This window comes from Sardina pilchardus, chromosome 18 (assembly GCF_963854185.1).
Source record: "Sardina pilchardus chromosome 18, fSarPil1.1, whole genome shotgun sequence".
In the NCBI taxonomy this organism is placed as follows: domain Eukaryota; kingdom Metazoa; phylum Chordata; class Actinopteri; order Clupeiformes; family Clupeidae; genus Sardina; species Sardina pilchardus.
In genome coordinates this window covers 30245938-30271568 of record NC_085011.1, presented here as the reverse complement: position 1 = coordinate 30271568, position 25631 = coordinate 30245938, and the positions used below count along the sequence as shown (strand labels likewise).

Below are 25631 nucleotides of genomic sequence, written 5' to 3'. Positions count from 1 at the left end.
GTGTGTATGTGTGTGACCCAGGTAGCATTTGGGTGTGGTGGCCCCTGGAGCTCTGAGCCTTAAACCCCAGCCTGGCGCGTGCTCAGAAGACGTCCATTGTGCCAGGAGCAGAGACCGCTGTGGGACCCACGCCACACGACATGTGCCACTAGGCTCTCTACACGCGCACAGGGGCACTGCATGCAGGCACACAGGCAGAGAGACAGACAGACACACACACACGCACACACACACACACACAGAGAAACACACTCCATTCACACCCAACCCATTAGGGTTCAGTGCCAATGTTTGTGCTTCGTAAAGCAAGTCTGAGCTTGTTATTAGACGCAGCACTGCTATACATTGCTTTTGTGTCTGTGTGTAAGACCTCTGCTCTGTCCTGTGTATGCGTTGTGTGAATTGAGGAAGTGAGTGTGTGTATGTGCGTGCGTGCGTGCGCGCGCTTTGGTTGTTCTTGAGGAACAGCTATGTAAACGAGGCTGCTATCTTAGGCCTTCTCCCCCCCCTTTCTTGGACACTCCAAAGTTTGAGCAAACTCATGAGTTTGAAGACATTACAGAAAAAGTGCAATAGTGCGGCCTAGACGCCCAGAGAGTGCTGGCCAGACCTTGCTACGGTCAGTCCAGCTGCATAACTGACCTGTCGTCACTTGCATCCATGACGTGATGGCACTGTGAGTAGCAGAGAGACCTACGTTATGCATTCAGTCAGTTGTCTCCAGTTATTTCCAAACCAGGACTGTTTTTGTTTGTTTGTTTGTTTGTTTGTTTGTTTGTTTTGAACTTATGGCCGGCGTGTCTGTTTAGATTATTTCTGTTAAACCTTTTATTTAAAGTTGTATAATTCTTTTTTTGTATTTTAATTTAAGCCTGAATCATTTAGCCAGTTTTTTTTTCTACATCTTTTGTTTTTAATTTCAAAATTCACTACTGTACAGTTTTCTTACATTCTACTGGTAATGTATATGTATATATACATATATAAAAATATATATGTATATATATGTATATATACATATATAAAAATTGTGAAATGAATTCTTAGGCTACTTGTCTAAATGTGTAAATATATCTCAATAACAAGGTACTGTTGCACGCGTGTTCATTTTTGTACCTTTTTAAAAACCAACAGAGTAATCAGACATAAACATTTTGTTTACACTCATCCTAATGGAAATAAAAATCTTATGTGCTATACATTTTGAATGATATTACCGGATATGATTGATATTTAATCACATAGGTAAGTAACTATATAGATACTTTCTTTGCAATTCTTATTCTCAGAATATGTAGTGCATTAATATCTTTAGTTCTTCAAATAGTTTCCGTTTCATTCTCTGGAGTTGCATAGAAGACAGCCTTTTCTCGAAGCCTCCACAAGCTAACTCTGCACCTGACTATTTTTAACAGAGTCTATGGGGCTTAAAAACCAAGTCCACAACAGGAGAATAACACTGTGCTCTGTGTTGACCTCCATGACCATGTGACGAGTAGGCTCTTATTAACCATTGCAGATAGTTTTTTTGTCACAATCTTGCACAGGTCATACAAGCAGCAAGCACATATTTATAAACTCAAAGGATTATGCCCGTTGTAACCCAATGCTACTACTGGAGAGGAGAATGAAGTCACAGCTGTATTGGATGATCTAGAATCATTACTTCAGTAAACTTCACTTCCAAATGATGTGATGATAATCCCTTGTTTACTGACATGTCCATAATTATGTTTCATTAACCATGATATCAAGGTGTGTGTGCTTTATGAAAATGATCCACTCAATATTGACACATTTAGAAATCATGTTATGTAATACTGTATCAGGTAGTACCCTGCAAATTTGCCATTAGTATGTATGTGCGCTCCATCCACGTATAAAAGCTAGTTCGAGCAGTCGAATCACCTCTCAAATGAAAGCATTCATATTCATCAATAGGTCAACATCAGTAGCATATTAGCTTTCACCACTTACTGTTTTGGACACAGTGAGACTTCTTATTGACATCCATATGCAGAAAGATCTTCACAAAGCTAATGATACAAAGACAATCCATCTTAACGGCAACATCTTAAAATAGTATAGGACCAGTTGTGATTTAACTGATATCAACGATCAACACTTTAAAATACAAATACAACACAGAACCACATTAAGGTTGTTTTTTCTACAAATAAATTAAAAAAAGAAAACAAACTTACAAAATATATGTACAGGCTCAAATATACAACTTCAGTTATGTTGCCTTGTGGTCAACATGAATACAACTTCTGTCAATAATATACAAGAGTAAAATGTCTGTGCATTATAACATAACACTACATTGCGAACATGATGTGGCGTAGCAGTTTATCTCTAATGACCGGCACTGTGACACAACTGCACAGCTGGAAGTTCCCGTTGCCATAGAGACCTATAGGACTATCTTGTGCAAAACACACACATGCACGCACACACATACACACTCACATACAGCAGAAACTATAAGCACTGCTCTTATCACCATTAATCACCAACATTATAGCAAAGCCGCAACTAAGAAAAGAACCAATCCACTTATAATTTCCTACTGAATAAAACTCAGTACTGTCTGATTATCAGACTCTGCTATACTGAGCAGCTGTCGGCTTGGTCAGGTCCGTTCACCTTAAAACCCAAAAGCACAGAAGAAGAGCACCGGCCAGCAGCAGCAGCAGCAGCAGCAGGCATTCTCACATACTGTAGCCTAGATTAGATTATCCATGGAGGAATCTCCTACCTGTTGATACTAGCAAGCAGGAAAACAAAAGCCTTGACAACCTTGTAGGCCTACCAAAAGGTGACAAATGTCAAGTCCAGTACTAATCCTCTTGAAGGTCATGGTTCCTTCAGTCAAAACAGTCCCAAAAGATACTCATTTACCAGTGTCACGACTCACAAAGACAACAAGAGTCTCAGTGGAATATCTGGTCTTTGACACATAAGCACATGTGTCAGTGTCACCACTTCACGTGGTGCTTCCTCTAAGGTCTCTGTATTCCCTTAGGTGCTGCAAGGTGGTAGGGTCTGCGTCTACCAGTCCAATGGTCAGGATCCTGGCCAGAAGTAACAGGTCCTGTTCAGTCAGAATCTGAAAACAATGTTTTTCAAGAAAGAATAAATAAAAGTACATTACTTCAGTTATGAAATACGTTGTCTAATTAAACATTGTTATTATTATTATTATTATTATTATTATTATTATGAGTAGCAGTATAAATACTGAAATAATTAATTATGGAAGTGCTAGTATGTAAGTGCAGCAACATATTCAGCCACAAATATGGCTATGGATATATGGTGTAGTAGGGTTTCCGCCAACTGTAGGGTATCCAAAACTTTTTTTTTTTTTTCATCATTACTGCCTTCAAATGTCAAAACTGTCAGTAATGCTGAAACGCATAGGCATGTTTTAAAAGAATAGTCATGTGAGATCAAAGGCTTTTAAAACACCCTGCTTCAGAGTGCTTCAGATGTTCATTAAAACATTTTTCAGTAATATATATTGCAATTGCAAGTCTTTTACCCTTTTATTGTAGACCAGTTGTTTTTGTAAAGGAGGTTGACAGCCATTTCCTTGCTTATCCTTCTGCAATAAAAGAACCAAATTTAGTATTCCAGACAGCATGGTGAGGCCTACTCAACTGTGTTCATGTCAGTTGTCGTATTGCACATGACATCTGCACATCTCCGCACATGATTGCACATGTCATATTTCAATGTAGAAAAGACCATTGATTAGAGGCTTAACGTGGAACGTCTGGTCTCTCACTGATGCATAAGACTGACTGTATTATTGGTGTATCTAAAGCTCTTTCCCTGGTGCAATGAATCAGAGGAAATGCTAATGTACAAGCCAGCTATTAAACTACACATTTACCTAAGACCACTTGCATTAAATATCACTCCATCTTATAGGCTACCTCATGTCATGATGACAAAGGCTAGGTCTTCTTTACAGTAATGGACACTAGCCTAACAGGTACAGTACAGTTTGCTGGCAATGTGATTGCTGTAAGAGCAGCTTGTGTCATGATACTTTCAAATACTTCAACTGTTAAACTGGGGTTGTGTAACAGCAAGAGGAGACAACATTATTTTCTAACAAAAAGGTCTATGAAGTGAAGATAAAGATTGACTCAAGTAGCCTATTCACACAACAGCCTGTCACCTAACTCGAGGCTAATGACAGTGAAACTACTAGACAACAATGACAGTAAACAGAAAATCTCACCTCTTTCAGTCCTTTGGAAATGCATACTATGATGCAGATGATTCCAAAGACAGTCTGTAAGAATGACAGAGTAAGTATCAGCCCGGGTTTGAGAATTTCACTTCATCATTAATAGCTACAAATGTAGGCCTACTTAACCTTCACATATGATCTCTTTCACACAGAACCTACAAAACTATACAATCATGGTCTCCAAACATCAGCACGGTAATCTTGCTTGACTCACCCCCAATAGGTACAGCATCTGTGTTTCTTTCTGAGACCACTCGGGTACAGTCCTGTGTGAGACGGTGTGTCTTGTGAGGGCCAGGGACAACTGAGGCACGCTTACATAGCTACCTGGGAACCAGAAGTACCAGTTAGACAGGATTGTGAGGTAAGCTAGTACTTTTTAACAGTAGGCTACTGTTACACTATCTTACACACAGACTTACGTGGAAACTCCCAGTCGAGCCTAAAATTGATTTAAAAATAAAGTGTGACGAAGGGCTTTCATGTTGTCTGACGTGGGAGAGTCTGGTCAAGAAACACCATGTTGTAAGAAGGCCTGATAAACAGTCTGTATGACAACATATGAAAATTCAATTGGGAAAATTCACACAAATTACACATACAAACACACACACACACACACACACACACACACACACACACACACACACACACACACACACACACTCTCTCTCTCACACGCGCGCGTGCACACACACACACACACACACACACACACACACACACTTTATCTGTGTAGGCCTATGGGCTGGATTTGGCTAAACCAGTGTAAGAGAAAACATTTCTGGCTGGCCTACAATAAATGTGTGATTTATAGAGAGGGACTAAATTGTCTGCTGAAACAAGGGTTACACTTAAAAAAAAATCAAATGAAAATGGATTACAGTAATGAACGCCGAGGATCTTTTCTGCACTTCATATCCCATCGACGCGCTCTTCCAAGTCTGGTACCACTTCCTGCTACCATTTATCGTCACATCCGCCAACTGAAAACAGTCTAGAACATTACGGTGCATTCGCGTGTTTTCTAGTGTGTAGTGATGTCACTACACGCCGCCCATGCCTTGTTGATTTGACTGTTCAATGATGACAGAGGGCTCTGTGTGGTGTGGTTGTTCGAAAGATCACGAACATTTTAGGAGGCAATTTAAGAGCAAAGGTAATAATTATTAGGATCGTGCCCACGTACGGTCTGGCCAGGGCTAGCAGTCGTTAGCAACAGGTAAGCAGAATTCATTTATGGCTCGGCATTTTAACCAGCTATCGATATCGTTGTAGGACTAGGCTACGTGACCATGGTATTGGCAGTCTTTGCAGAATTGAAAAGAATAAAGACTTGCAGCGATCAGGCTGTGAATGGCTAGCAGCTACTAGTGGGATGGTGTCGTCTGGTCTTGTGGTAGCGAGGTTTGTTATGAATTCGCGTTCAGGACCGTTGCATACTGGCGCATGCTTCTGCCACCACCCAAGACCAATTAGGCGCAGTTCGGTCTGACATTTCATAAGTTACCCAGTCCAGTTAGGTCGGTCATGTCATTAGAGCTGCACAAATGTGTAGGCTACATTTGTGTAGTTGTGTTTTTGCTATCATTACGATTCTTCTACAGAGTTGTCTAGGCTACAGAGAGTATTCCCTGTGAACTGAATACCTGTGTTTTACACCATATTTCATCATTATTTTAGACTAGTTATATTTGCTTCTACAGTAACTTATTTTGAGTATTACAGGAACCTCGCATAAACTAATAGCGTTAACAATTCAAATACAGTCACATTGAGCAGAAATCCAATTACATTGCGTAGGTGAAGTGAAGCCTTCTGGGAGTTGATCAAGTAGGCTAGTGCGACGCACCTTATTTCTTTCCCCTCAGTGGATTCGACGTCGTTCTAGAAGCTATCTTGATACGTCTGTCTGGGCGGATTTCATACTGTTGTTGTGGTCATAAGTTTGCTAATTTTGCACATGCTAAAGTTAACCTAAAAGAGGTATATAAAATCAACTTATGGAAACTGATCTTAATGTCTTAATTAAAAATAAATAATGACACAACCTTTAAGGACATCGATTTTCTTTGTGAAGGAATAATGCATTGTAAATAAATACATTTTCTTCCTTACATGGGCCATACTTACCCCTATGTTAAATGCTCATAGAGGCAGGCAGATTTTTCTTTTTATGCACCCTGATAAAGTTACCTTGGCCTTTGGAATTAAAATTGCCATCATCACATACCCTTTACCATACCTAGAGATTGGCATGGTGTCTTCTTCAGTTAGCCTATTGGCTGGATTAATTCGCATGAGCATCAAACAGGCTAAAAGGCTATCTGGGAGAAAAAAACACAAAATAAAATTGGTGTCCTTAGAGCTTGGATTTTCCCTCATTTTTTAAATTAAGGCATTACGTTCAATTTCCAAAAGTTATGAACACAACTGTATATGTAAAAAAACCACTAATTTGTTTACATTTTTATTTGACCCAAACAATGTGTTATTACAATGAACATAGTGATATGAGAACTTGAAAAAAAAAAACTTTTTGACTAATAAAAAGTTACATTTTTCGCCAATGCCTCCTTGTAAGAGTTCACTCGTATAAAATTACCAATGTGTGATCAGGCAGTTTTTACTTTTTTACTATCTTTAGAGACACTAATGGCAGTTAATGTCCAACTTCTAGGGCAGAATTGAAGGTGCTCCAACCCAGTGGACAGTTTGCACATGCTAAAGTTAACCTAAAAGAGGTATATAAAATCAACTTATGGAAACTGATCTTAATGTCTTAATTAAAAATAAAATAAAATAAATAATGACACAACCTTTAAGGACACCGATTTTCTTTGTGAAGGAATAATGCATTGTAAATAAATACATTTTCTTCCTTACATGTGCCATACTTACCCCTATGTTAAATGCTCATAGAGGCAGGCAGATTTTTCTTTTTATGCACCCTGATAAAGTTACCTTGGCCTTTGGAATGAAAATTGCCATCATCACATACCCTTTACCATACCTAGAGATTGGCATGGTGTCTTCTTCAGTTAGCCTATTGGCTGGATTAATTCGCATGAGCATCAAACAGGCTAAAAGGCTATCTGGGAGAAAAAAACACAAAATAAAATTGGTGTCCTTAGAGCTTGGATTTTCCCTCATTTTTTAAATTAAGGCATTACGTTCAATTTCCAAAAGTTATGAACACAACTGTATATGTAAAAAAAACACTAATTTGTTTACATTTTTATTTGACCCAAACAATGTGTTATTACAATGGACATAGTGATATGAGAACTTGAAAAAAAAAAACTTAAATTTGACTAATAAAAAGTTACATTTTTCGCCAATGCCTCCTTGTAAGAGTTCACTCGTATAAAATTACCAATGTGTGATCAGGCAGTTTTTACTCTTTTACTATCTTTAGAGACACTAATGGCAGTTAATGTCCAACTTCTAGGGCAGAATTGAAGGTGCTCCAACCCAGTGGACAGTGGCTACCTTCGGCTGGCATCGAATCCAGGTGGCGGTGGTGGGGGCTCAGGGCAATGCTGTGCTGGGGGAACGCCTCCTATGGCCAGCTGGGTCTGGGCGGCATTGAGGAAGAGATAGTGGTTGAGCCACGCAGCTGTGACTTCTTTGCGGGGAAACGGTTGTGCGGCGTGGGCTGTGGCCGCCGACACACGTCGTTCCTGCTGGACGACGGCACGGTGTACACCTGTGGCTGCAATGACCTCGGCCAGCTGGGCCACGAGAAGCCCCGCAAGAAACCAGGTTAGAGTTTGTGCTTTGGCAGAAGGAACTCAACATTCATATGTCCATAGGAGTAAATGCGGTGTCAATGTCCCCTTTCCACAACTGTGAATTAGTCAAGGCGGTATGTGGAAAATTACTTAAATCCAATATGAAATTATGCTATTCGCCATGGCTGTTCTCCTTTTGCAGCCTGTGTCTGAAGAAAGAGTATTATTAAGGATGCTAACTACATAGGTCACGTAGGTTGAGATGGCGTCTGCGCCTTTTCTCTAATAATTTTGTTGTGCCCGGTGCGTAACTCCAAGAAAAGTTCAGTCAGGTAGTGAAAAAGTAGAGTCCGCACTCAGGGGCTGAAATTTATACAAAAACTGTATTCAAGATGCTTTTGCGGCTTTTTTGAATACAGTTTTTGTATAAATCTCAGCCCCTGATTGTGGTCTTTACTTTTTCACTACCTGACTGAACTACATAAGTTAGCAAGGCTGAAGAGATACATATTAGCTATTGTGTTTTATATGTTGTGTTTTCCCATACTTATTGTCAAGGACTGCTATTGGGAAGCAGCCTTCTCAGGTGCTGATGTGGATCTCATTCTTCCAGAACAGGTCGTGGCCCTAGATGCCCAGATCATTGTGCTCATATCATGCGGGGAAGCCCACACTCTCGCACTCAACGACAAGGGACAAGTCTTTGCCTGGGGACTGGCATCTGATGGCCAACTGGGCTTTGTCAACTCTGAAGAATGTGTCCGGGTGCCAAGGTAGGGAGGTCATCTCCCATTGGTAGTCTGGAAGGAAACGCATTCCGCCGGGCTTATGTCAGATTTCTGGAAAGCTCCTGACAAGTTCCTCTTAGTATAGACAGTTTGCCAAACAGGAGTTACATGATAAGTCACTAAAAGCATGTGCATCATGTGTGCCATCAATGATGTTGTGATGATAACTGCTCTGATTCTTGGCTGATACGCCATATTCATTTGGTGCAACAATCAAACACATGTAGATAAAAGACAACCATGTTGCATTCTCTCTTTAGAGAAGTCTTTATCTAGATGAAGAGTTTTTTCCCAAGATACTATTTCAAAAGGAAGTTTGATTTCCAGTAAAGTATTGATATGCATGTCTAGATCATTACCCCTTTCTCGTTAATTTCCTGTTGTCACTTGGCTGTTGGCACGAATGGACCGACAGATTGGATTTAATGGAATTTTGTTGATATCTCTTTTCCATTTCCTTCAGAAACATCAAGAGTTTATCAGATGTCTGCATCACGCAAGTGGCATGTGGATACCGTCATTCTCTCGCTCTTGCCAAAGGTAGGTATCCTTCAGTTTACTTGACACACTAGTCAGTGATCTCTTGTCCTTTTATTCACAGATTATAGATTTTTCATTCATTGACATGTGATTGGTATGAATTAACATTCTAAGGGCTGTATGTAAATGAGTGTCTGTGGGATTGTTTTCCAATTCATTCAAAAGAGTATTTGTGAGGTCAATTTCAATTTCAATTTAATGTCGCTTATAGAGCGCCAATACATTACACATGTCTCAAGGCGCTTTACAGAGTGTTAGACATTCAAAGAGAGCCCATGAGTGACAGGGGCAAGGAAAAACTCCCTAGAATTGGAGATACATATAGGAAGAAACCTCAGACAGACCCACGACTCAAGGGCCCAACCCATCTGCCTTGGGTCAGTTACAGTACAGTCATTTGTAGTTTGAAAGTTACAATGACAATGAAAGTTCAAATAGTCCAGTGTAGGGAATAAATTGTCCATTAGTAATCCATTAGTTATTTCGGAAGGTGATGGGTCGCTGGGATCCGAGGGCCAAAGATTCGGGCAGGGAACCCCAGCAGGCGATGTTAGGGCAGTCATAGGGATGGCGAAGGCAATGGCGATGGTAGGGCAGTCAGAGGGATGTGACTTCAGGTGTGATGAGGGACAGGCACAGAGATGGTTGATGGCTGGTAATGGTTTACCTCACAGGTGAGGTATAGGGGAAAGGGAAGAGAAATAGAGTGTGTTAGTATTACTGTAAGTCATATTAAGTATTAATAAGTATATCAATGGTGATATAAATGGTTATACTATAGAGGGTTTACAAAACGCTTTTACACACCTCTTTTGTGGGGACAGGTGCGTAGGAATAGGTTACCCAGTTAAACCCGAAGAGGCATCCCGCACATCGTCCACCACGCATGCAAACATCCACCCACCCACCACGCACACAACATCCACCCACCCACAATGCCCCCCCCCAATGCCCCCCCCCCAGGCGAACCCACACACCACCTCTGAACCGCGCGTCGGAGCAGCATGGCCGAGCATGGCCGAGGTCAGGCATTGATATTTGAGGTGAAGGCCTGGCTCACAACATCTGTTCCAGATTATTATCCCAAATGTGTTTTGATGATCTAGAGTCCAGTAATAATGGCAGGCGTCCCAATACTTTTGTCTATATATAGTGTAGATGTTTCTTAGGGCTTGTTAGAGTTCCGCGCACCCATGGCCTTGGCTACCTCTAAATGAGATGGTGTGGATCTTGGCAGACCGGTAGCGCCTGACAGGGGCAACATTTGGAACAGGTGGTGACCAAGATGTGATGAGTCCTTGATAATGCTCGTAGCTTTGCTGATGTACCGTAGCAGGGGGTGGTGAAATCACTGTGGCCACATGTATGTCTCATTCACGTGAGTGTGATTGCTCAAGAATCCCTGGAGGCATGTTTTTCAAATTTAGTATGATATGATGATATGTATCGAAGTAGCGTAATTCAAATGGCAATGCTTTTTTTCAATTTGCCATTCAAAATGTCATTGCATTATGCAATTGACAATTCATTATGCAATTTAAAAATGTAATTTGCTTGAACTTTAATATGAACTGATTTTGGAGGTCAAAATTCAAGGTGACTGAGACCATGAATTCCCATTCTTGTGAACGCTTTATTTTAAGAATGCTTTGAGGCATGTTCTCTCATGTTCCAAATTTGGTATGCCAACATTCACTTGGACTAAAAGATCAACTAGTTTTATTTTACATGTCAGATGTCACAAATCTGACTCAAATCATTTTTATTTACATATCCCAATAGTTTAGTGTCCCATGTGTAATATCCCACATCAAAAGTTTGGTCATAACTTTACAAACTGTAGCAACAATTCAGTCAGAACAAATGAAAGCAATCATGAGATTCCCCTTACCTTTAAAACATGCCCCACATATCATCGCATTAACTGTCCCCTGTATTACTCAGCATTACAGCATGATCGCAAACTATTCTATGGAATCATATGTCAAGGCTGACACCTCACGATACACCTACAACATACAGTACTTCAAACTTTTCAAGCATACTTCCTTTCAACTCTATATATGCTGTACTACATGCCTCGCCACACAAATGTAATGTATGTCAACAAAAAAATCCTGGCTTAGTTCTGGTTTAGTTTTGCGGGAAGACAGGAAGACGCATCTTTATTTTTCTTCTGTCCATTTTTGGAATAAGACTCCTGTTGTAATGCTCAGGCCCTGTGCTTGTGTGCCTCTCTCCTGTTGAAAGTCAAGTTTATTTATATAGCGCATTTCATACACAGAGGTCATTCAATGTGCTTTACATAAACAAAAACCAAACAGTAATAGCATATACTGTAAAAGCATAGATGGGCAGAGAGTAATAATAATAATAATAGAGTAATTAGTAATTAGTAATAAAATAAAAATAAAAATGAAGAAAGCAATAAAGAATTATTAACATAAAAGACTTAAGGTGGAATAATTAGAAGACAGCTACAGGTCTGTTTTTAACAGATAGACTTTGCCAGAGTCTGATTCTGTGACTTACTGGAAGCCAGTGCAGAGATTTAAGAATTGGAGTAATGTGCTCAGTTCTTTTTGTTTTTGTGAGAACCCTAGCTGCTGCATTTTGAATCATCTGAAGCTGTTTGATAGTCTTTTTAGGAAGGCCTGTGAACAGTACATTGCAGTAATCAACCCTGCTAGAGATAAATGCATGAATGAGTTTCTCTAAATCATGTTTTGACATTAGCCCTCTCAGTTTGGCAATATTTTTGAGGTGGTAAAAAGCTGTTTTAGTTATCATTTGCATGTGGCTGTTGAAATTTAGATCACTGTCGATTAATACACCAAGATTTTTAACAGTATCCTTTGCTTTCAATCCTTTTGTGTCAAGGAGAGTGGCAACCTTAAGTCCTTCTTCCTTTTTACCAAATACAATGACTTCAGTTTTTTCTTTGTTCAGCTGAAATTTTTTCAAGTGTTGATTCGTTCTATACAAATTATTTTGGATGATTTGTCCAAGTTGTAATGCTCAGGCCCTGTGCTTGTGTGCCCCTCTGTCCTGTTCTAATGCTCAGGCCCTGTGCTTGTGTGCCCCTCTCTCCTGTGGTAATGCTCAGGCCCTGTGCTTGTGTGCCCCTCTCTCCTGTGGTAATGCTCAGGCCCTGTGCTTGTGTGCCCCTCTCTCCTGTGGTAATGCTCAGGCCCTGTGCTTGTGTGCCCCTCTCTCCTGTGGTAATGCTCAGGCCCTGTGCTTGTGTGCCCCTCTCTCCTGTGGTAATGCTCAGGCCCTGTGCTTGTGTGCCCCTCTCTCCTGTTCTAATGCTCAGGCCCTGTGCTTGTGTGCCCCTCTCTCCTGTGGTAATGCTCAGGCCCTGTGCTTGTGTGCCCCTCTCTCCTGTTCTAATGCTCAGGCCCTGTGCTTGTGTGCCCCTCTCTCCTGTGGTAATGCTCAGGCCCTGTGCTTGTGTGCCCCTCTCTCCTGTTCTAATGCTCAGGCCCTGTGCTTGTGTGCCCCTCTCTCCTGTGGTAATGCTCAGGCCCTGTGCTTGTGTGCCCCTCTCTCCTGTGGTAATGCTCAGGCCCTGTGCTTGTGTGCCCCTCTCTCCTGTTCTAATGCTCAGGCCCTGTGCTTGTGTGCCCCTCTCTCCTGTGGTAATGCTCAGGCCCTGTGCTTGTGTGCCCCTCTCTCCTGTTCTAATGCTCAGGCCCTGTGCTTGTGTGCCCCTCTCTCCTGTGGTAATGCTCAGGCCCTGTGCTTGTGTGCCCCTCTCTCCTGTGGTAATGCTCAGGCCCTGTGCTTGTGTGCCCCTCTCTCCAGGAGGCCAGGTCTTCTCCTGGGGCCAGAACAAGTATGGGCAGCTGGGCCTGGGAACGGTGGGGGCATCCGTCTCGTCCCCCCAGGTCATCCAGTCCCTGCTGGGGATCCCCTTCTCCCAGGTCGCCGCCGGAGGGGCGCATAGTTTCGCCCTCACCTTCTCCGGGGGCGTATTCGGATGGGGCCGCAACAAGTTCGGGCAACTCGGACTGAATGACAGCAACGGTGAGAGGGACGGGTCATGCAGACTCCTCTGGCCAGATGGATACTAACTAACTCAGTGATGTTTTATCTGGGTTCATTTCCCACATGACGATGAAGAGTGAAAATGAATATAAAAACTCATGAGTCGAATTGAAGAACTGGATAGTTGAAGAACGTCACTGTGTTTTCTGTTATTGTTATTAGTGTAGTTATTATGTGAATAATAATAATATGAATGGAATGTTTGACTCACTACACAAGCAGCCCATTGGTCTAGCAGAGTGTCATTCTCTTCATAGTTACTCTTCCCTCCTCTCCCTCTGTGCCCTCCTTTCAGACCGGCATTTTCCAGTTCTCCTAAAGACTCTGCGGTCCCAGAGAGTTGTGTACATCTGCTGTGGAGAGGACCACACTGCCGCACTTACAAAGGTGACCCCCACTGTCTCTCTCTTTTTCTTTGTCACACACACACACACACACACAGACCGTCATCTGCTCACACACGAGCACATTATCCCTCCCCCAAGTGACTGTCCTGTGTTGACTCACTGGCTTGTGTGTGTGTGATATTTTTGCAGGAGGGAGGAGTGTTCACGTTTGGAGCAGGAGGGTATGGGCAGCTAGGCCACAACAGCACTAACCACGAGATCAATCCCCGCAAGGTGTTCGAGCTCATGGGAAACATAGTCACGCAAATCGCCTGTGGCAGGTTAGCAAAGAATGTACCATTTTCGGTTTCTCAATGTACCTCAATTGTTTTTTTGCTTTTTTAAAGCTTAAGGTTTGGATACCAGTGTATTTGTTGTGCATTGCATGGATGTAGAAGAATGGCAATAGACAAATGCTTGTACCAAAGTTATCACGGCATGAAACCAATGCTGTAATAATAGGGTCCACTATGAGAACGAAATCAACACAAATTTTAATCCACAATTGCTCCTTGGGCGACTTGCTACAATATTGTACGTGTTTTTCTTCTTCCGCTGGCTGTGATTATCAATTGATTAGCAGGCTTGAGAAGGTCAGTGGGTGGGTGAAAGGGTGGGGGGGGGGGGGGGGGTCGCCCCCGGTGTTTACTCACTGTACTTATTCATTTGGCTGAGACTGAAGCTTTGCTGCTTGGCCAGTTCATAAACACAGTCACTACCAACTACTGTCACTGATTAAGATAGAGTTCATCGTAAAGGTCAAACGTAATGCTCATAGCTAAGGATAATTCATAGCAAAGATGATGCACCTAATATGCTCACACCTCTACCCAAGGTACGCACAGAGAAGCACATCCATTACCCTGTCCCATTACTTTAACATTAAGGGGGGAGTGAGTGAGTATGACATTTTTTTTTTTTTTTTCTTATTGCGACTTAAATGGGGTTCATATGAGAGAGATGTATCATGAGGTTTGTTTGAATGATGCCCGTCTTATCATTTTGAGTGGAGTGGCAGGAGTCGATGTAATGGAGTTAAATCTTTAATTAGACCTGACTGAGGTGTGGTCTGTACTGAGGTGGCATATCTGTGTGTATGTTTCATGTGAAGGCAGCACACACTGGCCTTCATCTCCACCTCAGGGAAGATCAACTCCTTCGGGCTGGGCGGCAATGGGCAGCTGGGCACACGTTCCACCTGCAACAGGAAGAGCCCTGCACTGGTCAAGGGCCCCTGGAGGGCCCTCAACAACCCGGAGCCGGACGACATGCCCTCCGGTTAGGTTGGCTTTAGGTCCATAATGGGACATACACAGACAGATGCCAGGCATCACATGGCAGTAATTCAAGACTGACATCAGTTATCCCACAGTATATTGAAATGTTATGGTCCTCCTGATCGTCACCAGTGGGACACACTCGACCACACACACAGCCTTTGAATTGCTTTTGTCATGAAGATGCCTTTACCATCCATAGAACACAACACGCAGGAGATCCTGGTCCTCATGGTGTGCTCTCCCTTATTTCAGACTCCGAGCAGGGATACTACGTGAGGCGAATCTTTGCCGGAGGGGACCAGAGCTTTGCCCACTTTAGTACAGACCAGGTGCGTCCCTGGTGGAGAGCGCATGACAATCAGGTGAAAGGATGAATTAACTCCCGACCCCAATCAGCTCCCCCTCTCCGGCCCACAGCTGTCCAGTGCAGAGGTGTACGAGTCTGACTTTAGATAGTAAAAGTCCCGCCAGGTATTGCTTCTACCTGTGAACGTATCACAGGTGATGTGAGCCAATTAGCAAATCTGCCTGCCTAATATGAGGAGTTGTGCTAATTCAGAATCATCTCATTTAATGAACGGTTGGAAGAAATATGTGGCGGGACTTTTACTTTCTGGAGTTGGACTTTTACACCTCTGTGTGTGTGTGTGTGTGTGTGTGTGTGTGTGTGTGTGTGTATGTGTGTTTGTGTGTCTGTGTGCTGATATAACAGACCTCCTCTCCTCTCTCCTCTCGTCTAGAATGACCTTGCCCCTGTCGATTTCCGAGTGCCTGATCCTCGAGGTCACATCCACACGCTGAGTGCTGACCTCATTCAGAAATGGCTGAGTCACGCTCATGGACGACTGCCGCCCGAAATCTCAAAGTAAGTCGGCGTCTGTGGTAGGGCTGCCATCGAATAGTTGACTATTAAAATCACTAGTCAGTGCTTTAGGCAGCAGTCAACTAGCCATGGACAAAATGGCTTACGGCTAAGCAAGCTAGACATTTTGTTTACGGAAGTAAATGAAGACCTGTTCCACAGTATTGTAAGTTGAGTACAGCAATGTTGAAGTGCTGTAGGAACATGTCTACTAAGGGTAACCATCTAAAAATGCTGCCATTTAGCTAACACTACAGTAGTATTAGCACCAGCACTGTCCGGTGCGTAAAGAATAGTCGACTAGTCGCCAACTCTTATGAAGAACTATAATAGTCAACAAGTAAAAATCATTAGTCATGAAACCCCTAGTATGTAGCTTGCTGGTGCAAGTGCCATAGAGTTCCAGTGTGGAATTTGTCATGAAATTGTTAAGACGTCACAGAAGTCATTCCCAAAGTTGCTTCAGGAAACCTCTTCTGAGATCTCTGTGACATCTTTCAAAATTCTACACTCCAAATAAAGTATAAAGCCAACAGTTTGAAGTGCCTTATGAGAATGGAGATCATTCTCACTAATTGTCTTTTTGGTGTTCCTCATAGTGAGATTGATGTTGTGTTCTCCTCAGCGAGTTGCCTCAATGGGAGCTTCTTGTCAACAAGGTGACGTATAATTCTGTCATTTATTCATTGTGAATCACGTCTTGTACTGAAGGGATCCAGGAATTAAAGGCTGAAAAAGCATGGTCTCAGGGGACAGCCTTGTACCTTGCCTGTCTGTTGATGGTGATGCTAGTAATGCTAGTTTTGTACATGTTGACCGCAAGGCGTAACCGAAAGCAATATGCATATTGCTGGAACTAAGGAGATGATTCAAAAGCTTCAGAGTTGCAACTTTTTCTAGTAGCCATCATATTACCTACGCAACAGATGACCGTTTCTCCACTTTTCTGAGCAGTCTGATAACTAGATTGGTATGTTGATTTATGTTCACAGTCACCCAGACCACTACAACACCAGCAGCAAGTGCTCAGGGGTGGATATGAACACCGCTCGCATACTTTTGCACAGAGTGGTCCAACCAGACTATCCACAGATCTCACAGTTGGTGAGTTGGTGTGTTAGTGTATTGGAGAGGCACCTGTTGTTTGTATATCTCACCTGCAGTTTCTCAAATATATCTCCTACAATGTTTGTATGCCATCATGGAAACAGACAATATGTGACTTCCTCATGCACAACAGACTTGACCTTGACCTTGTAGTAAATAAATGAACAGAAATCCTTTCAAGTCTGCCTAAGAGCTCAAACAGTAATCCAGGAGATTAGTTTAGGACTCTCTGTTAGCAACGCACAAATGAGATTAACATCAACAGTCACCTCTCAGTCCTACGTATGGAATTGCAATCCTTCTAAGATGAACAGGTTCTACTCTCCTGATGCCAACATAGCCGCAATATACGTAATGTTTGCGAAGACTTGCTAATACTCTCATTTTTGCATCAGGCAGTTGTGAACATTGGACCGTTTGTCATTTTTTGAGAGTTAAGCTCATTGGCTTTTGCTCTGAGAGTTGTCTGATAATCAGTGGGTGCTGGATGTGTGTCTCCACCTCCAGGCGTGTGCGAGTCTGGAGAAGACCCTGCTCCCCAGACTCACGTCCTCTCCCCCAGACATCGAGGCCCTGCGTCTGTACCTCACGCTGCCCGAGTGCTCCCTGCTCCACAACCCCAGCAACTACGCCTCGCTCACCATTCCCCTGGCCAGTGCCACCGTCGGCCTGAAGGAGGCCGCACACACGGTTCTCTGTGAGTGACCCTTCCCCGCCCCTCCCCACCCCCACCCTGGCCTCCCTGCCCTTTCCTCTACGCCCCAATGGAGCCTAGGCATGCTTGTCTGATGCCAACCTCTGCCATTGCTCTCTTCCTTCCCTCCCACAGGTAACTGGTGGTCGCGGCTGGAGCCTTCCATGTTCCAGCGCAGGGTGGAGCTCTACAAGGAGGTGGTGCTGTACCTGTTGCGCATGCAGAAGGTGGGGGTGCCGCCGTCTGAGCTGAAGATGCTCACCTGCTTCCTGCACCATTCGCTCAAGCTCCTGGGCCTTCTGCACGCCGTGAGTACCTCAGCACAGAGCTGCAGTCAGACATGCCACTCACAGCCTCTCATTGCTACTAAAGTAGGGTTCAGATCAAAGATTCCCAACGAGACGCCATGTTCTAAAACCTTGCAACTGCGACTAAACATGTTGAATTCTCTGTGACGGCTTGCGACAGCTTGGAATTACGAACTACTTTGTTCTAGAGCTTTGAATGCCTAAAGGCTGAGATTCACTTGATGCTTTGGTCATTGCACGTGCTAGTTGTGAGGTCACAGGAGTGCCAAATCCCTATATACTTGCACATGCCCATAGCGACACTAGTTGCCTCCTGAACAGAAGTGTCGCCTCTGTGGAACCAACCAACTTCACACAGTAGAAGGAGAAAAGTGAGCAATAGCAGAGCTGTCAGCAGCATTGTTGTCTATGACCGTAGCGTCTGAGATAACGATCCAGTGGGCCGAGACAGTCATTGTAACCTGGAACCAAAATGCAAAAACAAATATATATTTTCATTTTGCCCTGTTAATATGGCTTGAAAATTCCCCACCTCCAAAGTGGGGAATGACAGAAAAAGTTTGAGCACCACTGCTGTGCTGTAGAGTCACGCCTGCTCCCTGATTTTGGCCTCTACCACGTCTGTCCCGAGGGATCAATGTCGTTTTTGACATCACACTGGCCCGCTCAAGGCAGGGAATGCCGACTGTACAGTAAATAGGCCTCCTGCAGACATGTTTTCAAAAATGTTGCCTGTGGTACCGCACTCAAGTCATGATTTGTCACAGGTCAACGAGGCAGCTGGACAAATCATCCAGTACGACAAGTTCTACATCCACGAACTGGACGAGCTGATCGACATCCGAAACGACTACATCAACTGGATCCAGCAACAGGTCTACTCCTCTGTGGGTTTTCAATAAGACAGCTATTAAGTCATCAGTTTTATAGAACTGCATTAACCATTTAGCATGTTGGACAGATGCTACTTACAAAAAAATGAAGTGCAGTTTGTGATTGTTAACACAGCAGTTACATATCAGTCTTTACAAGCCTACAGTACGTGGGAAAAGATACCATAGATTTCAGATTCTTTCTTTAGCTTTTGCTTTTCAGCCAAACCAAACAATCTCAGAGTGATGGAAAATGTCACCTAGAAAATGACAATTTGACAAATAAAACTTGCTTGCCTAAGGCAAATCACACTGTGATCAAATATGTATGAGTTTTAGTCACATCCAAATGTACATTCGAAGGAGACAAATAGCACAATCTGCTCACTGCAAACATGCTCTTGTTCCTCTGTGTGTCTACAGCATGGAGACAGCTTCCCTGTGACGATGTGCAAATACCCATTTGTGTTTGACGCTCAGGCAAAGACCACGCTCTTGCAGACCGACGCTGTCATCCAAATGCAGGTGGGCCTCCTCTGTCTGAGCACTGGCAGCTCCATACCTGCAGCAATCTGAATGCATACAATCATGGACACACACACACACACACACACATACACACACACACACACACATAGGCATACGCCACAAAGCACTAATTATCATATGTATAGAAAGAAAAGAGAACACCTCATGAAACCATGGGTTTGTCTGTCCTTGTGTGGGTGTTCTTTTGTGTGTGCTGTCGCGCATGTGTATGCATGTCTGTCGTTTGCTGGCCTATTGTGGCTATATTGTGTGTGTGTGTGTGTGTGTGTGTGTGTGTGTGTGTGTGTGTGTGTGTGTGTGTGTGTGTGTGTGTGTGTGTGTGTGTGTGTCTGTGTGTGTGTGTGTGTGTGTGTAGATAGCCGTAGACCAGGCTCAGCGGCAGAACTTCAGCTCGCTCTTCCTCCCCGTGGTGGAGTCGGTGAACCCCTGCCTCATCCTCATCGTGCGGCGCGAGAACATCGTGGGCGACACCATGGAGGTGCTGCGCAAGTCCAAAAACGTGGACTACAAAAAGCCCCTCAAGGTGACGCCCAGAAAACACAACTGCACTGTCTCATGCCATTTAGAACAAAGCCTGCAAATAGAAATGTTATATATATATATATAATATAATATGTGATTTAATTTGTAATTACCCCATTTAAGCTGTGGTGCCTTGTTCCATATTATTGAGCTGCAAGAGCTCTTTCTGAAGCCATAATTAAACTCAGCCCTAGTTGGCCCCATGAATCGTATAGTCAATGTGTGTTTGTTTGTTGTGTGTGTGTGTGTGTGTGTGTGTGTGTGTGTGTGTGTGTGTGTGTGTGTGTGTGTGTGTGTGTGTGTGTGTGTGTGTGTGTGTGTGTGTGTGTGTGTGTGTGTGTGTGTGTGTGTGTGTGTGTGTGTGTGTGTGTGTGTGTGTGTGTGTGTGTGTGTGTGTGTGTGCGGTGCAGGTTATCTTTGTAGGGGAGGAGGCGGTGGACGCTGGAGGTGTGAGGAAGGAGTTCTTCCTTCTCATCATGAGAGAGCTGCTTGACCCCAGGTACGGAATGTTCCGCTACCACGAGGAATCCCGCCTCATCTGGTTTGCCAACAAGGTGAGCTACAGCAATCCTACTGTTGAGGATGTATGTGTGTGTGCCTGTATGTACATGCATGCATGTGTGTATGCATTGAATGCATGCAATGCAATGCGTTCACATTGTTTGAATGTGTCTTGTGTAAGAGTCAGGACACCATATTTTAATGTTGAGTAAAGGCCTTTGAAAAACTGTTGTTGAGCAGGCAGGTAAACATGTTTCGAAAGTTGGGCTTCCCTAAACATTGCGTAAAGATTTTCCGAGCTTTAGCCAGTCTAACCGGTTGTGCAATCCAGTGATCACATTTTATAGCCCTATAAAGTTCCCTCAGGGAGTCATACGATCTTGAGTGGCTCATAAATTACTTTCCTTAATGACATCTGTATGAATCTTTGTCCTTCGCCTGTCCACATCATAACAACGTCATAACAACACTGTTTAAATATCATGGACTTGTCCAGAGTGGTTGGCTTCAATAGTGACTGTGTTTCAGACGTTTGAGGACATCGACCTGTTCCACCTGATCGGGGCCATCTGTGGCCTGGCCATTTATAACCTGACCATCGTGGAGCTCAACTTCCCCCTGGTGCTCTATAAGAAGCTCCTCCAGAGGTCCCCCACCCTGGACGACCTGAAGGAGATGATGCCCGACGTGGGGAGGTGCGTCCTTCATCCACCCAACCTCTCCTCTCAAAAGACCACTAGCCCATTTCACAGTGTTTCCAGATGTGCGGCCTTGTTGATGTTAATGATACCTTAATTGGCAGGGTAGAACGTCTTGCTGTGGACTGTGCTGTTCTAGAGACGTAACCAGCAGTGAAATGAAACTCAAATTGGCACATAAAACTGTTAGCGACTGCTTTCCGAAGTACAACTAGCATATCTGTCTTGCAGTTGTCTACTCCGTTTCAGTGAAAATACACGTCCCTTTTCTTGAAAGCTAACGGCATTAGCACAGTCATTGCCCGTTCCAACTGCCCTCGTCTGTCATTCTATAAAACCCGCCCTATACCAGATAAATCTTCTGATTGGTCCCTGGTAGGGTTGGGTATCGTTTGAATTCCTTGTTTCGATTCCGGTTCCTAACGATTCTCGATTCCGATTCTTGTAAAAAGCAGGGTCAAAAAAGTTTGGATATTTTAAATGAGCTAGCTAACCAACGGTCTTTCTGAATGACATTTACTATAAATTTCTCACAGGGCTGTTTTCAACTACAATATAAATATCAAATCTATGAACTGTCTTGTTGCCTCAGCTCGGTTATGCAAACACCTTCTTCGTTGGTGTTTAGCGGCTTCTTCTTCCGGTTCGCGGACTGGGAATCGATACTAGGAATTGAAATTTAAACTTTTGAACGATTCCGGGAGAATTGGAAAGCTAGTCCCGGTTCCCATCGATTCTCGATTCTCGATACCCAACCCTAGTCCCTGGGTGTTTTGGGGATTTGGAAGTCGACTCCATTGGGAGAATTGCCAGACAAACTTGCGGCGCAAATTCAAATGTGCTACCAGGTTGGCCTGGGTTTACCCAGACCCCCTCTCCTCAGTCGTCCTCTCTCTCTCCTCAGCGCTGTCGTGCTTTGAGAACATTTTGTGATTTGATTTGTAATTACCCCATTGAAGCTCTGGTGCCGAGAGCTCTTTCTGAAGCCATAATTAAACTCAGCCCTAGTTGGGCCCATGAATCGTGTAGTTAAAGGAGAAATCTGCCAATCTTTTCTTGAGGTCACCGAGTACTCACTCGGTGTATGAAATACCCCCGAAAACAATTGGTAGAACAGCCAGGCAGCTACAGCGCTCCACTCTGGGGGCATAAACATGGGGGGTCATGAACATGCCCCCAGTGTAGCACTGTAACTGTTCAAGCTAGGCAAGTTAGGAAACTCAAGCTAGGTAACCTATTGTTTTTGGGGGTTTTGTGACAGTATTCAAGACCACAAGAAACGGAGATCTAAATGAAAAATGTACAGATTTCTCCTTTAAAACTATTCAGTGAAACAAGGCATATGCACTTCACCTTGCCTTCTGTGGCCTGAGGGAAGTAAAAGTGAAGTGACTGTCATGTCCCTCTCCCTCTCAGGAGTCTGCAGCAGCTGCTGGATTACACAGAGGACGACATCGAAGACACCTTCTGTCTCAACTTCACAGTAAGAACAACGCTGCAATGAAATCTCTTCATTTCACGTTAGAGGAGCCCGGCGTTTCAGGATTAGAATGTGGAACTGCTACGACCACTGCCCAGTGTGTGACTGCTGTTTTCAGGAGATATATGTTTCTTTTCAGGTCACAGAGGACAACTATGGAGCGACGGAAGTCTTGGAGTTAATCCCTAACGGGGCCGACATAAATGTGAACAAGTCCAACAGGTACAAAACGAGGTCACAGTGATCTCCTACAGTTCTCCTTATTTACAGGTTCAAATCCATGAATAGGATATTCTGATGAAGGAGGCACATAGTCAATGCCCCCGCCCCCCGCGTCTATCTATTCTATTTAGGGGGCAGCCGTGGCCTACTGGTTAGGGCTTCGAGCTTGTAATCGGAGGGTTGCCGTTTCGATCCCCGACCAGTCCATGGCTGAAGTGCCCTTGAGCAAGGCACCTAACCCCTCACTGCTCCCTGAGCGCCGCTGGTTGGGCAGGCAGCTCACTGCTCTGGGTTAGTCTGTGATTCACCTCACTGTGTGTTCACTGTGTGCTGTGTGTTCACTAATTTGGTTAAATTGGGTTAAATGCAGAGAACGAATTTCCCCCACAGGATCAGAAAAGTATATATACTTATACTTATTTGATGACTTTTCCATTTTTACTTTGTCAGGCAGGAGTTTGTGAACGCGTATGTGGATTACATCTTCAACAAGTCTGTGGCGCCACTGTTTGAAGCCTTCGCTGCTGGATTCCACAAGGTGTGCGGTGGCAAAGTGCTGCTTCTCTTCCAGCCCAGCGAGCTGCAGGCCATGGTCATTGGGAACACTAACTACGACTGGAAAGAGCTGGAGAAGGTAATCCGACACACTCCTTTTTTAAAAGCATATCGGCCTTTTTGCCATTAGTCAGATAAGAGAGCGACACCCCTAATCCGGCACGTTCAGGATAAACACCATCAGATTGGGTTTCAGGGAGTCTCGTGATCACGGAGTGTTATTGAGTCATGCCTGGCACTGCGTATACTAGGGTTACAGCTGGCAGGATGGCCTTTCAGTGTTGGGTCTTTGTCACCCCCTTGTGGCGAATGTGTAGTACTGAGTACTAAGGTCAGACTGTCATTCAATTCAGGTCATTGTAAGGTCTCATGATTTCCTGTTGCTCACATAAACTCATATTAAGCATTATTGGTATAAATATGTAAATATATATAGGATTATTATTGTTAATACATATATGTGAGAGGTATGTCAAATACAACAGCTTGGCGTTCTTCTTAATTTTCCAACACGCTTCCTATCTCTTTGTTTGTCTTCTTTGTAGAACACAGAGTATAAAGGGGAGTACTGGGCCGATCATCCCACCATCAAGGCCTTCTGGGAAGTTTTTCACGATCTGCCTTTGGAGAAGAAGAAGCAATTTCTCTGTAGGTGTCACTTCCTTTGAATTATCAGTTTATTTGAATAATTTCATGCTTGCTGTTTCTTGTACAGAGAATTTCCAGTCTTTTGATTAAGTATATTCACCATCAGCTGTGTGTGCGTGTGCGTATGCGTGTGTGTGTGTGTGTGTGTGTTTGTGTGTGTGTGTGTGTGTGTGTGTGTGTGTGTGTGTGTGTGTGTGTGTGTGTGTGTGTGTGTGTGTGTGTGTGTGTGTGTCTGTGTGGAGGGGGGATGTGTGTGTGTGTGTGTGTGTGTGTGTGTGTGTGTGTGTGTGTGTGTGTGTGTGTGTGCGTGTGTGTGTGCAGTGTTCCTCACAGGAAGTGACCGCATCCCCATCCTGGGCATGAGGAGCCTGAAGCTGGTGATCCAGCCCACGGGTGGGGGCGAGCAGTACCTGCCGGTGGCCCACACCTGCTTCAACCTGCTGGACCTGCCCAAGTACAACAGCGCCGCCATGCTGCGCAACAAACTGCTGGAGGCCATCGAGCACAACCAGGGCTTCAACCTGGCCTGAGCGACCCGCATGGGAGCCCCTCGTCCCCAGCCACCGAATATGGGATCAGGCCCGGTAGAGAGCCCCTAGAGCCACTTTTTTTTACCTCATGCAGTGTAGAGCCTAATTGGAGGGATGTATTGGAATAGATGGAAGACCGCTGGACATAATCTGCGGAACAAACAAACAGTCTTGTTTTCTTTTTTTATTGGGGAGTGATCAGAAACAGTAGGACTGTCACTGGACAAGACTACAGCATTGTTCTGTGGACACGACAGGGAACATATAGCCTATGACCTCTGTGAATGGAATTATGGACCCGCATCAAAGTTCTGTTAGGGTCTTCAGTATTATAGGTTGTTCTGAATCCTTTTGATTGACTTAAGTTAATATTTGGGAGTTGGCACGGTTGAAAAGAGTGAATGCACACTGATCTTTTCACCTCTTTTCACACTGATGGTACTTTTTGTTAGTTGTTGTGCATTAAGAAACCCAAAGCATCCACAAACGTAGCTAAGCATCCATTTCAGTGATCCGTTTTTAAGCCGTTCATCTTGGTCTCATAATTTCATCAGTCCAACAACAGTCTTCTCATTTTGGGACATTCTTGATGAAGCTTGTTCCACATAGCATTAGGTGACATCAGACGTGTCGACCAATCAGAACGATGAGACATCTCCAGAGCGTCGTGGTGTTGGATAGACTCCTAGCCAATTCACACTAACACATACAGTACGTCACGTCTGCTGCCGGCCATATCATTCTGTGCATGGAGCACGTGCTGGCTTCGCGTTCACAAATACCATGGAATCAGTATTTTCACTTTGAAAGAGAGAGAGAGTCACATCACTGGCCAATGAGTGAGAGCAACGCCCACCGCAGTAGCCACATGTCAGTGGACAGATGTGTGTGCTCCCTACAGCTGGGTTGTTGCATTTGGCTGTAAGCCTTAAGCTAGCTACAAATAAATACCTTTGCAGCCATGAGGACTGTGTTGATTTTGCAGGTTATTGGCATGGTGTACAATGCAAAATAATGAAATTGATAGTTTAGGTGAAT

The 25631-nt window shown here is 43.8% G+C and overlaps 2 protein-coding genes and 1 long non-coding RNA gene across 9 annotated transcripts in view; 2 read left to right on the top strand and 1 right to left on the bottom strand.

The window, feature by feature from the left end:
* tbc1d12a (TBC1 domain family, member 12a) overlaps positions 1–1087 on the top strand; it is a 26897-nt gene extending 25810 nt beyond the window's left edge. For all 3 annotated transcript variants that reach the window (XM_062519489.1, XM_062519488.1, XM_062519487.1), the window contains one exon: positions 1–1087. This exon is cut by the window's left edge and continues 360 nt beyond it. The gene's annotated coding sequence lies outside the window, so the exon portion shown is untranslated.
* Positions 1088–1797: 710 nt separating this feature from the next.
* On the bottom strand, positions 1798–4761 carry LOC134063845 (uncharacterized). The gene is made up of 5 exons (XR_009936203.1): positions 4690–4761; positions 4482–4594; positions 4256–4309; positions 3548–3610; positions 1798–3112 (listed from the first exon to the last, which is right to left on the bottom strand). It is a non-coding gene; the product is annotated as an uncharacterized LOC134063845 (long non-coding RNA).
* Positions 4762–5270: 509 nt separating this feature from the next.
* On the top strand, positions 5271–25558 carry herc4 (HECT and RLD domain containing E3 ubiquitin protein ligase 4). Of its 5 annotated transcripts, XM_062518926.1 has the most exons (25): positions 5271–5489; positions 6948–7011; positions 7719–8032; positions 8615–8774; positions 9253–9329; positions 13137–13358; positions 13675–13766; positions 13916–14046; positions 14877–15043; positions 15298–15407; positions 15786–15910; positions 16507–16566; positions 16900–17011; positions 17522–17711; positions 17844–18016; positions 18784–18903; positions 19312–19413; positions 19793–19960; positions 20370–20513; positions 20989–21155; positions 22575–22641; positions 22778–22860; positions 23311–23494; positions 23961–24063; positions 24385–25558. In XM_062518926.1, exons 3-25 carry the CDS (start codon positions 7807–7809, stop codon positions 24591–24593), a joined length of 3192 nt encoding a protein of 1063 aa, XP_062374910.1. In that variant the 5' UTR covers positions 5271–5489; positions 6948–7011; positions 7719–7806; the 3' UTR covers positions 24594–25558. The 5 variants fall into 5 exon arrangements, with proteins under 5 accessions (XP_062374910.1, XP_062374911.1, XP_062374913.1 ...); XM_062518927.1 differs by lacking the exon at positions 6948–7011 and having other exon boundaries at positions 5271–5426; XM_062518929.1 differs by lacking the exon at positions 6948–7011 and having other exon boundaries at positions 15298–15374.
* The last annotated feature ends 73 nt before the right edge of the window (positions 25559–25631 follow it).